This window comes from Schistocerca americana, chromosome 6 (assembly GCF_021461395.2).
Source record: "Schistocerca americana isolate TAMUIC-IGC-003095 chromosome 6, iqSchAmer2.1, whole genome shotgun sequence".
In the NCBI taxonomy this organism is placed as follows: domain Eukaryota; kingdom Metazoa; phylum Arthropoda; class Insecta; order Orthoptera; family Acrididae; genus Schistocerca; species Schistocerca americana.
Window position 1 is genome coordinate 141,793,300 of NC_060124.1, and position 15,283 is coordinate 141,808,582.

The 15,283-nt window shown below is 41.9% G+C and overlaps 1 protein-coding gene across 1 annotated transcript in view; it reads left to right on the top strand.

Annotated features, from left to right (window-relative positions):
- Nucleotides 1-15,283, top strand: part of LOC124620012 (collagen alpha-1(IX) chain-like) — a 301,640-nt gene that overhangs the window by 160,877 nt on the left and 125,480 nt on the right. The window contains exons 7-8 of the mRNA XM_047146677.1: nt 5,848-5,925; nt 6,059-6,127. Of these exons, the coding sequence (XP_047002633.1) occupies nt 5,848-5,925; nt 6,059-6,127 (147 nt within the window). The remainder of the gene's footprint in view (nt 1-5,847; nt 5,926-6,058; nt 6,128-15,283) is intronic.

The window sequence follows — 15,283 nt, forward strand, 5'->3', positions numbered from 1 at the left end:
ATTGAAGCCGGGAAAATTACGGGAGCAGAGAATGTTTGTAAGGATAATTCCCATCTGTGCAGTTCACAAAAGGTGGTGGTGACTCTTTCTTTGGAATGGTAGTAGTATTTGGGGGGGGGGGGGGGACACGGGAATATGGCATGGGAAATCTGGTTGCGGACTAAGTTTGGGGTTAGTGACTGTTTGTCAAGGCGTTTCTGAGACCTTGGCAAACTGGGAAAGGAAGTTCTTGACACTGCAGATGTGCTGTCCCCGGGCAGCTAGGCTGTATGGGAGGGATTTTTTGGTGTGAAAAAGATGACAGCTGTCGAACTGCAGGTATTGTTGATGGGTTTAATGTGGACAGAGGTGTGGATGGAGCCTACAGAGAGGAGGAGGTCAACTTTAGGAAGGTGACACACTGGGTTGAGGAGACCGGGTGAAGTGGTTGGGAGAGAAAGTGTTGAGGTTGTTAAGGAATGAAGATAGGATGTCCTGGCCCTGAGTCCAGATCTTGAAGATATTATCAATGAACCTGAACTAGACTAGGGTTTTGGTGTTTTGGGAAGCTAGGAAGGTCTGCTCTAAATTCCCCATAAACAGGTTGGCATAGGGGGGTGCCATGCAGATGTCCATGGCTGTGCATTTGTTTGTAGTCCTGCCCTTCAAAGGAAAAGCAGTTGTGGGTTAGTATAAAATTAGTAAGGTGTATGAGGAATGAGGTAGTGAGTTTGGAGGCTGAAAGACATTGAGAGAGGTAGTGTTCAATAGCAGTAAGACCACGGTAATGTGGGGTTTTTATTTCTCGTTCAGCTACAGGCAAAGCGTGATACACTTACAAACATCAACATAAAAATTTAAATTAACATTAACAATGATTTACAATAAAATTTTCAGGGTTTCCAGCCACAAAAGTGCTTGGTCACTTATCACATGTATGTCCATCAGATTTCCTCCCTTAAGTCCGTGTACGTCGCACTCAACTATATGCTGCATGGTTTGACTCTCTCCGCACTCACAATTGGGGTCCTGGGAGAAACCCCACTTTTTCAACAAATATCCGCACCGACCAACACCTGTCCGCAGACGATTTAGGGTTACCCACACTCTACGTTGGAGTTGGAAGCCTGGAACTCGTTGAGATGGGTCCTCAATAAGGAAACTGTTATTCACTTTGCTTTCCTGCCATTGCTGTTTCCACAGGTTATCGATATCAATCTGTTGTTTGAGTTCTTTCCAGAAGGGATTTCTTGACATCAATCTGTCAGGGGGAGGAGGTAGGTCCCTGAACTTTTCTTTGTACCTCTGGATTGCTCTTTCACGTCTAATCGAGGGTGGTTCGATATTGGCAAGGACGGGCAGCCAAGGTTTTGGGGTGGGTCTTACTGTTCCTGTTATGAGCCTCATTGTCTCGTTAAGTTGCACATCAATATATCTGACATGCCTACTGCGGGCCCAGACGGGTGCGCAATATTCCGCTACACTATACAGAAGTGCCAGTGCTGATGTGCGTAGAGTTTCAGTGGAACATCCCCAGGTTGTTCCTGCCAGTTTCATTATGATGTTGTTTCTTGTTTTCATTTTTTGGGCGACTTCGTACAGGTGGCTCTTATATGTGAGAGTGCGATCTAGCTTAACACCCAGATATTTTGGCGTTCTATCGTTTTTCAACAATTTACCTTTTATTTGCACTTTTAGCTCACGATTTGCATCTTTGTTACACAAGTGCATTATTGATGCCACGGATTTAGTCGGATTTACTTTGAGGTGCCAGTTGTCATAATATTGTTGTAGTTGTTCCAGATCCCTGTTTAAAATTTCTTCCAGTTCTTCGAAAGTGTTGGCGTGAGCCGCGATAGCGATGTCATCTGCATACATAAAAGAACGAGATTCCAGGTTTGGGATGTCCGCTATGTATAAATTGAAAAGGCATGGAGCCAGCACAGACCCTTGGGGGAGACCATTTTGTAGTGTCCTGTAGCTGCTTGTTTTCCCATTCAGAGATACCTTGAATCTCCTGTTTATCAACATATTTCTGACTAGATCTATGATCTTCTTGCATTTCACGACTTTTGACAGTTTATACAGTATCCCTTTTGTCCATACGGTGTCGTATGCTGAGGTGAGATCTAATAATACCATGCCCGTTTTCTTTTTGTTTTGGTAACCTCTTTCAATGAAAGTGGTTAGGGCGAGAACTTGGTCGCAACAATCTCTTCCTTTTCGAAAACCGCCTTGCTCTGGGGGAAGAGCAGCTTCTATTTTACTTTCTATTCTGCCTAGGATGACTCGTTCAAACAGCTTGTAAGTGGTGCACAATAAAGATATCGGTCTATAATCTTTAGCATTCTCTCCTGTTTTCCCTGGTTTCTGGATGGCTATGACTTGTGCGTTTTTCCATTGCTTTGGTAACCAGCTGGTATCTATGATATTAGAGAAAAGAGAAGACAGCCATGCTCTTCCCTTTGGCCCGAAGTTCTTCAAGAATTCTGGAAGAAGGCCGTCACAGCCAGCTGCTTTACCAGGTGACATTTTCTTTAGTGCTATATTTATCTCTTCTTGTGTTACCCAGTTCGCTAAACCTGCTTCCTCCTCGCTTGCATCTAGCTCTTCGTTCATCAGTTGGTGCAGTTCTTTTTTCTTCGAGGCGGAGGCATGGATTCTGGATGTTTGTAGTATAGAAGAGCATATCTTGTTAGGGGTCATTTTATTATTGATATTCCGTCCCTTGAATTGTGCTCCGCCAAGTTTCCTCAGTAGACTCCAGCTCTTCTGTGAGGAGTGCGTAAAGTCCATTTGTTCCATCCGCTTTTGCCATCTCTGTTTGCGTTCCTCGTCCATAGCTCTTATGAGCTGTTCTCCTAGTTCTGGATTCTCTGTTTTGTTATATTCATCGAGTAGTTGTTCGCACCCCTTTGTCCAGCATGGGATGTATTCTTTCCGCGCTCCTCTTGGTATTGAGTTATGTGCCGCTTTAATAATTAACTTCGTAAATCTGTCGTCATTTTCTGGAATTGGGGGAATTCTGTTTACATTATTTTCAATGGTATCTTTAAACTTAACCCAGTTAGCCTTCCTGAGGTTCCAGCGGGCTATAGGGGGGCTCTTTATTACTGGTATTTGGATCCCAAGGTCTATAATAACTGGTCTGTGTTGGCTCCGAGGAATACGGCTCAGTACAGTTCTCTTGGACGGAAGTGCTATTCCAGTTTCTCCAGATGAGACAAAACAAAGATCGGGCGTTTATGTTGTGCCCCACGCTCCTGAACAGAAGGTGGGGGTATCTTTTGCATCGTATATTAATGTATAATTATTTATATCTGCCCAGTCTGCCAGCATGAGTCCTTCTTTGTCGCAAGACTGATAGCCCCATCTGGGGTGGTGGGAGTTAAAATCGCCAATTATGACTGCAGGGTGTTGTGGGTTAGGTAAAACAGGTTGTTCCCATTTTTCTGAAGGTGGCTTGTACACGTTATACACAGTCATATCGTTTAGTTTGATTCCCACGGCAAATTCGTGGTGCATAGTTTCCTCAATATTATCAACCAGTTCTTTCTTGATCAGTGTTGCAATACCGTGTTTATTATGGGCTTTATAGCCCACAATTTCATAGCCTGGTATTAGAAGTCTCAAGATATTTTCTTCTGATAGATGTGTTTCCTGCAAGGTCAGCACATCAATTTTTTCTTCTGTTAGTAGCTTTGTGAGGATGTCTCCTTTTGTCCTCGTGTATCCTTCTATGTTAACTTGGCATATACATATTCGTCCACGCACTTGGTTCCGGGGGGGAAACTGAGGCATTTGTCTCGCTCTCTTGCGTAACTTCACCTGTGAGGGCCGGGAGGTATTACTACGTCTGGCCGCCGTTTGGTGGTGACATTTGCTTCTCGTGTCGCAGCTCGTTCTGAGCATTTCGATTTTCTTCTCGCAATGCGATCGTTGTGCGGCACGATACTGGGGGGGTAGGCCACGTCGAGGCTGTCACCATCTAGTAGTGCATAAGGAGGTGGCATCAACAGTGACAAGTAGGGATCCAGAAGATAAAGGTGTGGGGATGGTGGAGAGCCATGAAGGAAGTGGTTGGCGTATTTGATGTGGGAGGCTAGATTGCGGGCTATTGGTTGGAGGTGTTGGTCAATGAGGACTGAAATCCTTTCAGTGGGGGCACAATAACCAGCCACAATGTGGATTTTGGGGAGCATGTAGAAGGTGGATGTGCAGGGGTCTTTGGGGTGAGGAGGGAAATGGATTCAGGGGAGAGGTTGTCAGAAGGGCCAGAGACTTTAAGCAGGGATTGGAGGTTGTGTTGGACTTCTGGGATGAGATCACTCTGACAGAGTTTATAGGTGGACTACCTTCATTTGGTATGAAATAGGATAGCTCTTTTATTAGCTTATAATAAATGAAACTTGAGCAAATTTTTATATAAAACACTAATTTCAGTTACATTATAACTTGTGTAACCAGCCACAATAGCTTTTCTGTGCTGAGGTCCCTAAAATTTTATGTCACCTGAAATTTTAGATGTCATTGAATTAAGTTCCAGTTTTCAAAGATACAGAAACTCTTGTGTATGGTACAGACACACAGGAAGAAGCTTTTGCAGCTGTCTGTTCTATGAGCTCAGAATATTATCACAAGTGGAATTTACTAGTGAATTTCAAACAGTGGAAACTCCAGGTTGGAATGTTACTAGTGTTACTAGTGTATTTGTCATAAATGACATTTGTTAAAAGCTCCAAAAATGAAAATAAGAGTCATAACATATCACACAGCGTGAGAGCACTAATGCGCTCACAACTTGCTTTCAGTGAAACCTGAGTGACTACGGAATATGAGATTATTGCACTCAATGTCTCGTATTACTCAACATACGTCACTTCCCAAAATGTGCGTCATGAGTTCCATTCAGCTACAAGCTTTAGTGATTTCACTGAACCACATTTTATTGATAGGTAGAGGCAATAAAAAATCTGAATGTATGGTCCACCGGCAGTTGGATGTTATTGTGGTCATAGTTACCTGGTGACATAGAAAATAATTTTATTGCACTCTCCTATATAAAGTTCTGTTTCTTCCAGTCTGTGTATTTTTCTCTTCCATTAGTGATATATGATTTTTTCTTTCTTGAGTCTCTCTGAATATATTAAATCTATGCTATATGTGTACATAAATGGCAGCATAATCCTAAAACTAACAAAAAGTTGCCCCTCTTTAAACTATTTGCTAGAATGATGCACAATACATAGTTGACTGAAATAAACTGTTGACAAGCCTATGAAAATACTTAAGAAAAAGATTTTAACCTTGTACTTGAATTATAAAATAGAATACAAGTGACTGGAAGTTCTAGCTGTATTTGTTTTTCCTTTAGTGCATATTATTTTACACTTACTCAGTTTATGGTATTCAATGTATGCCAGGCAATTTCTGGAAGATGATAGCTATGAGTGAAACAAAATGATCTGTAGTCCTTGTTGTTATAACCTGCAGAAGCATTTCAGAGTTATCAGATCATCAAAGAGACCTGTAGGATTTCTAATAATTTCAACCTACTTCAATTTTGCAACTAGGAGTTGTGGATTGAAATGTGAATAACTGTAATGAACATCAAACAGGAGACAAATATAAAGTGGTAAGAGTACATAAATAATTTATGAACACATTCTTATACAAATGTGTGTTGGACATACGAGTATAACATTGACATGTTCTGGAAAGTCTCACATTTCGTTTCTTCCTTATATTTTTAAATATAATGAGATACTGTTTCTCTGACTCATAAGAATATATCTGAAACAGACAATGATAATTTTGTTGCATGATTATTTTATAAGTGCATGAGTTCATCATTCATTTCTCCTTCAGGTTGATTTGCAATGGATGGTTTTGAACTGTGATCCATCACGCCCTGAACGAGAAACCTGTGATGAGTTACCAAGAAAAGTAAGTGCAAAATAAATCTTTTACACATAGTGTAATTGTATGACATTATCCCGTTAGTGTATTGATAAAATATTGGGAATATAATGTTGTGTCTTTAGTATCCTTCCTGGATGATTCTTTTCTGGTGTTTCAGGCAACACCTCCTCCTGCAGCATGTGAGACAATTTGTCCGCAAGGACCTCCTGGCTTTAATGGAACTGATGTAAGTTTCTGTGTTATTAAAAGAGAACATTTTTATCATTTTAAGTTACTGAGTGTAATTAATCAAAATTAAAATGGTTATCTAAAGTTGCTTTGAAGATTATTTCTGCAGGGACACTTACTGTTTGGAAATTTTCTTGATTATACCACTTCCAAACCTGAATTCAGGATTACAATAGCATATTTTCAGATTCATTCATATTTTCTCATTTATTTTTCTAAAGTTGTTTGTTTACTTTACAGCACTACTTCAATTTCTGATTTGTATAATTATTTTGTCATTCATTGATTTCTACAAACTAATCTGCACATTATATTTTCTAAAGAAAATATAGCATACAAGATGTATTTCAGGTGTACTGTGCTTTATTTTTAGCTTTTTACATATTATGTCTCTCCCATATTTCCTCTTCAAAGAGGAAAACACTGGTAGCTTTGTCTCTATTGTTTCCTTTGATATTGTTTCTGTGTGGCCCTCAATAAATAAGAGCCTCCTATATCTGTTAACTTGTACAAGGCCAATCTCGAAACTTCCTGGCAGATAAAAACTGTGTTCCGGACCAAGACTCAAACTTGGGACCTTGCCTTTCGCGCGCAAGTGCTCTTCCGACTCAGCTACCCAAGCACGACTCAGGAGCCTTCCTCATACCTTTAATTCTACCAGTAGCTCATCTCCTACCTTCCAAACTTCTATGCTGCTATGAGGAAGACATGAGTTTATCAGTGGTATAAACATTTCAAAGAGGACTGAGAGAAGGTTGAAAATGACAACTGCCATAGACACCATAGCACATCAGCTACTGATAACTTGTGGAGGAAGTAAAGAAAATGGTTCTGAAAAATCCCTGAATCGCCATAAGAGAGGTTGCTATGATGTTGGCATATCCTTTGGCTCATGTACAGCAATTTTTTCAGATGTTTTGGGGATGAAACATGTCACAGCAAAGTTTGTTTCTTCAAGGCCAATCTCCACTGCCTTCCTTTCCAGGACATCCTGTCTTGTGTGTGTAATGGTCTAGACAGATTGTCTTCATATCAGTTTTTAAAGTTATCGATATTTTCTTTTAGTTTGTAGTTCAGGGAGGTAGTAAGGCATCTGTTGAAACTCATTTCACAAAAGATAACTGCATCGCCACATACATTCCATATACTGGTGATTTATTTGCATGTGAGAATTACAGTCTTTCACTTTCATATAAAAGAGGTTTGAAGAAAATGGATTTTGAACATGAGAAATCAAATTGTTGGTGATAGGGCTGAAAAACTCTGACCTGAAAGGTAATTCCTAATTGCTGCTGTTGTTATTGTTGCTGTTGTCATAATTATTGTTCCCTTCAGTCCAAAGACTGGTTTGATGCTGCTCTCCACACTACCTTGTGAAAACCCTGCATAACTACTGGAGCCTCACTCTCAGTCTACAGTTGAAAAGGTTACACTTGTTTTCAAGTGCTCAGAAAATTTTCACTTTTGAAAAAGATGAATCAAAAAATTTGCATTAAATTTTGCATGAAAAATTGAATAATGTGCAGCACTGCTTTTGAAATGTCAACTGTGGCTTTTCACAAATCTGCTATGAGTAAGAGTATATGAGGGGTAAAACGTTTCAAAGAGGGTCAAGAAAAAGTTGAAAATGGCAGCTGCCATGGACACCCCAGCACATCAGTTACTGATAACATTGCAGAGGAAGTAAAGAAAATGGTTCTGGAAAATTCCTGAACCGGTATCAGATAGGTTTCTGACAATGTTGACATATCCTTTGGCTCATGCCCAGCATTTTTTTTCAGATGTTTTGGGCATGAAACGTGTCGCAGCAAAGTTTGTTCTGAAATTGTTGAATTTCAGCTAAAAATGATGTTGTGTACACATTGCTCAGAAATTGCTGAATGAAGTCGACAATGATCCATAACTTCTAAAGAAGGTTATAACAACTGAAAACTACAGGTTATATAACATCAAAACCAAGGCCCAGTTGTCCCAATGGAAACTGCCTGAAGAGCTGAGACTAAAAAAAATTAGAGTTCAGTCATGTGAAGGTTCCCCTCACTGTTTTCTTCAATTACAATGGGATTGTGCATCATTAGTTCCTACCTTACGATCGTACAGTCAGTAAGGAATACTGCTTGGAAACTATGCACTGTTTGCATGAAGCAGTCCAATGAAAATGACCAGAATTGTGCCAAAACCATTTGTGGAAATTGCATCATGATAATGCTCTGATTCACACCTCAATGCTTGTTCATGATTCTCTCTCTCTCTCTCTCTCTCTCTCTCTCTCTCTCTCTCTCTCCCTCTCTCCTTTTTTTCCAAAAACCAAAACTGCTATATTGCCTCAGCCACTGTATTCATTGGGCAGGATCCCCTGCAACTTTTTAACTTTTTTTTTTTTGTCTCAAGGAAATTTATTATATTCTGCAGCAAACCAATGTTAAGGATATTGGTCTGTAATTTTGTGGTTTCATTATTTTACCATTCTGCACTTTCTTCCAGTTGCTTGTGACTTTGCACTGGGTGAGAGATTCATGATAATTGCAAGCTAAGTAAGGGGCCAGTGTCACTGAGTACTATCTGTAAACTGGGATTCTATTGGGACCTGCCAACTTACTTGTTTTCAACCCTTTCAGTTCCTAAGTAAGGGGCCAATGTCTCTGTGTACTGTCTGTAAACTGTGATCTGGACCTTTTGACTTTCTTGCTTTCAACTCTTTCAGTTGCTTCTCTACAGCAGGGATTCCTATTACTGTGTCCTCCACACGGGGGTCTGTACAATGGATTAATTGACAGTATGTTCGTACAATCCTGGTATGGGAATAATTTGTTAAACTTGGGATTTTAAACTTTGACTTTCCTCTTGTTGTCTTCTATTACCACACCAAACTGGTCACTGAGTCAATAGATAGAAGTCTTCAATTTGCTTAGTGATTTTACAAGGACCAGATTTTTCTCAGGTTCTCGGCAACTTCTTTTGCTAAGGTATGATGATGGCAGTATGGTGTATGCTTCAACACAGATTTGTTTACAGGTGCATGCATTTTTACTAGCTTCTGCCAGTCATCATTTGCAAGTTCTTTATTGAACTGTTAGTGTAACATTTTCTTCTTCTTCAGCAATTTCATACTTTTGTTGTTAATCCACAGTATTTCTTTTCCAGGTTTAGTGCACTTATTTGGCACATGTTTGTCCCAGGAGGAACTTACAATCTGTTTCAATTTTGTCCAAAATTTCTCCAAGTCCATAATACTGGAATTAAATGAGGCCCATTCATGCTAGCAACTGCTTCTCTGCTCTTTCTAGCACAAATACTCTCCTAGCCTTCTTCCTAAGTTTATTAACTTTAGTAACCATGTTGCTGTTGTCTTCAGTCCTGAGACTGGTTTGATGCAGCTCTCCATGCTACTCTATCCTGTGCAAGCTTCTTCATCTCCCAGTTCTTTCTGCAACCTACATCCTTCTGAATCTGCTTAGTGTATTCATCTCTTGGTCTCCCTCTACGATTTTTACCCTCCACGCTGCCCTCCAATGATAAATTTGTGATCCCTTGATGCCTCAGAACATGTCCTACCAACCGGTCCCTTCTCCTTGTCAAGTTGTGCCACAAACTCCTCTTCTCCCCAATTCTATTCAATACCTCCTTATTAGTTATGTGATCTACCCATCTAATCTTCAGCATTCTTCTGTAGCACCACATTTCAAAAGCTTCTATTCTCTTCTTGTCCACACTATTTATCATCCATGTTTCACTTCCATACATGGCTACACTCCATACAAATACTTTCAGAAACGACTTCCTGACACTTAAATCTATACTCGATGTTAACAAATTTCTCCTCTTCAGAAACGCTTTCCTTGTCATTGCCAGTCTACATTTTATATCCTCTCTACTTCGACCATCATTACTTATTTTGCTCCCCAAATAGCAAAACTCCTTTACTACTTCAAGTGTCTCATTTCCTAATCTAATTCCCTCAGCATCACCCAACTTAATTCGACTACATTCCATTATTCTTGTTCTGCTTTTGTTGATGTTCATCTTATACGCTCCTTTCAAGACACTGTCCATTCTGTTCAACTTCTCTTCCAAGTCCTTTGCTGTCTCTGACAGAATTACAATGTCATCGGCGAACCTCAATGTTTTTATTTCTTCTCCATGGACTTTAATACCTACTCCGAATTTTTCTTTTGCTTCCTTTACTGCTTGCTCAATATACAGATTGAATAACATCGGGGATAGGCTACAACCCTGTCTCACTCCCTTCCCAACCACTGCTTCCCTTTCATACCCCTCGACTCTTGTAACTACCATTTGCTTTCTGTACAAATTGTAAATAGCCTTTCGCTCCCTGTATTTTACCCCTGCCACCTTCAGAATTTGAAAGAGAGTATTCCAATGAACATTGTCAAAAGCTTTCTGTAAGTCTACAAGTGCTAGAAATGTAGGTTTGCCTTTCCTTAATAACCTTTCCTTAGTAACCATATAGCTATGATATTGTTGTGATCACAGTCCCTGCCTCTCTGCTAATACCTGCAACTAACATTGTGTGTCCTGATATTTCTGCACTATGAGCATAGAATTTCTTTGAAAGATTTCTAAAACTGTCATGGCAGAATCGGGTGGCCAGTAAAAATATCTGATAAAAAAACTTGAGTGCACCTAGACCTGTTACAAGCATCCAGGTAACTTCACAGTCAGTTTTGACCATGACAGACACAATATTTTTGGAAACTACAGTGAAAACTCCTCCTGTGGTATCTAATCTGTCTTTTTTTATATATATTCTATGCTTGACTAAATATTTCACAGCTTTCTACTTTTAGCCAGCTCTTGGTTTCGAGAATAATTTGAGCATGACAACTTTCTTAGACGACTGTAAATTCAAGAACTTTGTTGCAAATATTTTGACAATTTACAGTTAAAATGTTGACAGTTATAGTGTGCTTTGTAGATGGTCTAATTTTGCTCTCTGTGTATCGTATGGTGAGCATTCATCACAGGACCTAAAACTACCATCTCGACTAGGAAACTTCTATGTGCAGCCCACAAACATTCTTCTACTCAAGTAGCTGCTTCCTTTGTGTAGTAAACCCATGACCTATCAACTGAAGTCCTGCTATTGTCCACCATATACTGTTGGTCCATAAATCTGCAGATGAAACCATCACAGGGTCAAGGGAGGCGTTGGTTGAGGCCCTCCGCTTGGTTCCAAACCAAAGGACCCTGATCAGTTCTGGCTATGTTGCTTCAGACTGTGAGCTCTACTTGTATCCTGTGTTTGGAACCAGCAGCCTTCATGACTTCATCCATCTGCCCATACGAACTGAGGGTGGCCTCAGAACCCAAGTAACAGATATGATTGGTGCTGATGTGAGCCAATACTTGCAGATTGCACCCTGCACTCTCAGTAGCTGCAGGTAAGGCCTCCTCCACATCTTGGATAAGGCCCCCAACAGACATACTGAGTGCACATGGGATTTCTTTCTGGTCCTGGGCGTTATTTCCCAAAGGTGCTCCATAAATGCACCTAACGTTGTGGTTCCTGATGACCAACAAACCCCTCACCTGGTGTGCCTTTATGGATCTTGCTGGAGGAGTGGCCTCTTGCCCATCAGAGGGTGAATGGGTGAGGCCACAGCCAGGCTCCACATTGTCTTCCCTCCTCAGTCAATGCGAATGTGTTACCACCCACCACTCACCCTGTGGTGAGGGCGACTCCATGTGTTGGGTACACTGCAAGGTGCCTCAGAAGAAGAGCATGTGGGCAAAAGAAGCAGCACTTGAGGTATCTCATGCACTGCACCACATGCTCAGTGAGCCTTGAGTAGCCGCTGGTGAAGTATCAGTGCAGCAGCAGTGCAGTAGCGAGTCGCATATTTAGCTTTCATATTTGTTTTGTAGTTTGATTCTTAATTTCTTTCCGAGTGTTTGTGCACTTGCATATTTAATTACATAAAATCCTTGCGTATTCTCGTATTTGAGGGGAGTAATATTGCTTATTGACAGCTGTAGGGTATAAATTCATGGAGTCGTTAGATATTAGCAGTGGGATGGATAGGGTGTGTGCGTGCTGTGTGCGGGCACAGGAGGAACTGACCACAGTTCACGAGCAGCTGAGCATGCTGTTGGCCACGGTCAGCTGCCTTCAGGCTGCTGCCTCGAGGTGCATAAACGGCGGAGGGTCTGGTGCGTCGCTTGAGACACCCCAGGTGTCGCTTGCTGCGTCTGCTGACTCAGCCACTGAGGCACCTTCTAGTGTACCCGGTGCGTTGGGGCCGCCCTCACCTCAGGGTGAGTGGTGGACTGCAACTCGTTCGCGTCGCTCGAGGCGGAGAGTCAATGTGGGAGGCTGTCTGGCTGGCCTCGCCCGTTCATCCTGCCAGTGGGCAGGTGGCCGCTCCTTCAGCAGGGCCTGAGCAGGCACACGGGAGCAAAGGCTTGCTGATTATTGGGAGCTCTAACTTCAGGCGGGTGATGGAGCCCCTTAGGGAAATAGTGTACAGGGCTGGAAAGAATTGCAACGGACACTCAGTTTGTCTGCTGGGGGCCCTCATCCAAGATGTGGAGGTGGCCTTGCCTGCGGCTATCAAGCGTATGGGGTGCAGTCATCTGCAAGTAGTTGCTCATGTCGGCACCAATGATGCCAGTCACTTGGGTTCTGAGGTGATCCTCAGTTCGTACAGGCGGCGGGCGAATTTGGTGAAAAACTGCTGGCCTCGCATGCGGGGTGCAAGCAGAGCTCTCTATTTGCAGCATCATTCCCTGAGTGGATCGGGGTCCTTTGGTTTGGAGCTGAGTGGATGGTCTCAACCAGAGGCTTCGTCGACTCTGTGACGGTCTTGGCTGCAGATTTTTAGACTTGTGCTATTGGGTGGGGAATTGTAGGATGTCCCTAGATAGGTCAGGGGTGCACTACACAAAGGAAGCGGCTACTCGGGTAGCAGAGTACTTGTGGCGTGCACATGGGGGTTTTTTAGTCTAGGCGGTAGTGCGAGGTGCCCTGATGAACACTCACCAGTCGACGTGCAGGCAGGGAAATCAGGATGCGCTCAGTGTAAAGACACTTCAACTATCAAGATATTAGCAGTAAATTTTCAGAGTGTTTGGAATGAAGTTCCTGAATTTACTGCCCTCCAGGAAGTGTGTGTCATGAAAATTATTCTCGGGACTGAGACCTGGCTGAACCCTGAGATAAGAAGTTCTGAAATACTTAGTGAGGGTTGGAATGTGTATCAGAAAGACAGATTAGACACCGTAGGAGGTGGTGTCTTCATTCCAGTTGACAAAAATGTTGTGTCTACTGAGGTCAAAGTAGAGTGTGATTGTGAAGTTATCTGGACACGTTTAACAGGGCTAGGGGAAATAAAGTTAATTGTTGGGTGTTATTACCGGCCACCAGGTTCCACCGTGACAGTTCTAGAATCATTCAAAGGGAGTTTACTTTCTGTATCGCAGAAGTACCTGGATCTTGCTATATTAGTCGGAGGTGACTTCAACCTACCTAGTATAGACTGGGATGTCTATGGATTCATTGCAGGTGGTACAGACAAGCCATCGTGTGAATTACTTTTGAACACATTATCCGAAAACTGTCTTGAGCAGCTAAATCGACAGCCAACGCGTAATGGAAATATTTTAGATCTGGTAGCCATGAACAGACCAGACCTCATCGATGGTGTCAGTGTTGAGACAGGGATTAGTGATCATGATGTTGTCATTATGACTATGCTTACAAACGTTAAAAAGTTGGTCAAGAAGGCTAGGAGAGTATTCTTTCTAGAAAGAGCAGATAAGCAGTTGTTTGCATCCCACTGAGTAAATGAATCGACTTCATTTACTTCCAGTATGATGAACGTGGAAGAATTATGGGCAAATTTTAAACACATTGTAAATCACGCATTAGACAAGTATGTGCCAAAAAAGTGAGTTATGGACAGAAAAGACCCACCATGGTTTAACAGTGCAATTCGGAGAATGCTCAGGAAGCAGAGGCAGTTGCACTCATGGTACAAGAAAGATCAGGAGAATGAGGGCAGGCAAAAGTTAGTAGAGATTCGTGGTGCTGTAAAAAGAGCGATGTGTGAAGCATTCAGCCACTACCACCGTCATACCTTAGCAAAAGATATTGCTGAAAACCCAAGGAAATTGTGGTCTTACGTAAAATCGGTAAGCGGGTCGAAGGCTTCCATCCAGTCACTCACTGATCAGTCTGGCCTGGCAATGGAAGACAGCAAAACGAAAGCTGAAATTTTAAATTTAGCATTTGAGAAATCTTTCACGCAGGAGGATCGTACAAACATACCGTCGTTTGAGTCTCATACAGATTCCTGTATGGAGGACATAGTGATAGACATCCCTGGGGTTGTGAAGCAGCTGAATGGGTTGAAAATAAATAAATCGCCAGGTCCTGATGGGATTCCAATTCGGTTTTACAGAGAGTACTCTACTGCATTGGCTCCTTACTTAGCTTGCATTTATCGCGAATCTCTTGCCCAACGTAAAGTCCCGAGCAACTGGAAAAAAGCGCAGGCGACACCTGTATATAAGAAGGGTAGAAGGACGGATCCTCAAAATTACAGACCAATATCAGTTCAAATATAATGAATTTCCTTGAGACAGAGAAGCTGCTGTCCATGCATCAGCACGGCTTTTGAAAGCATTGCTCCTGCGAAACGCAACTCGCCCTTTTTTCACATGATATCTTGCGAACAATGGATGAAGGGTGGGAGATGGATGCCATATTCCTTGACTTTCAGAACACGTTTGACTCAGTGCCCCACTGCAGACTCCTACTAAGGTACGAGCATATGGGATTGGTTCCCAAGTATGTGAGTGGCTCGAAGACTTCTTAAGTAGTAGAACCTAGTATGTTGTCCTCGATAGTGAGTGTTCATCGGAGGTGAGGGTATCATCTGGAGTGCCCCAGGGAAGTGTGGTAGGATCTGTTTTCTATCTACATAAATGATCTTTTGGATAGGGTGGATAGCAATGCGCAGCTGTTTGCTGATAATGCTGTGGTGTACGGGAAGGTGTCGTCGTTGAGTGACTGTAGGAGGGTACAAGATGACTTGGACAGGATTTTTGATGGTGTAAAGAACGGCAGCTAACTCTAAATTTAGATAAATGTAAATTAATGCAGATGAATAGGAAAAAGAATCCCGTAATGTTT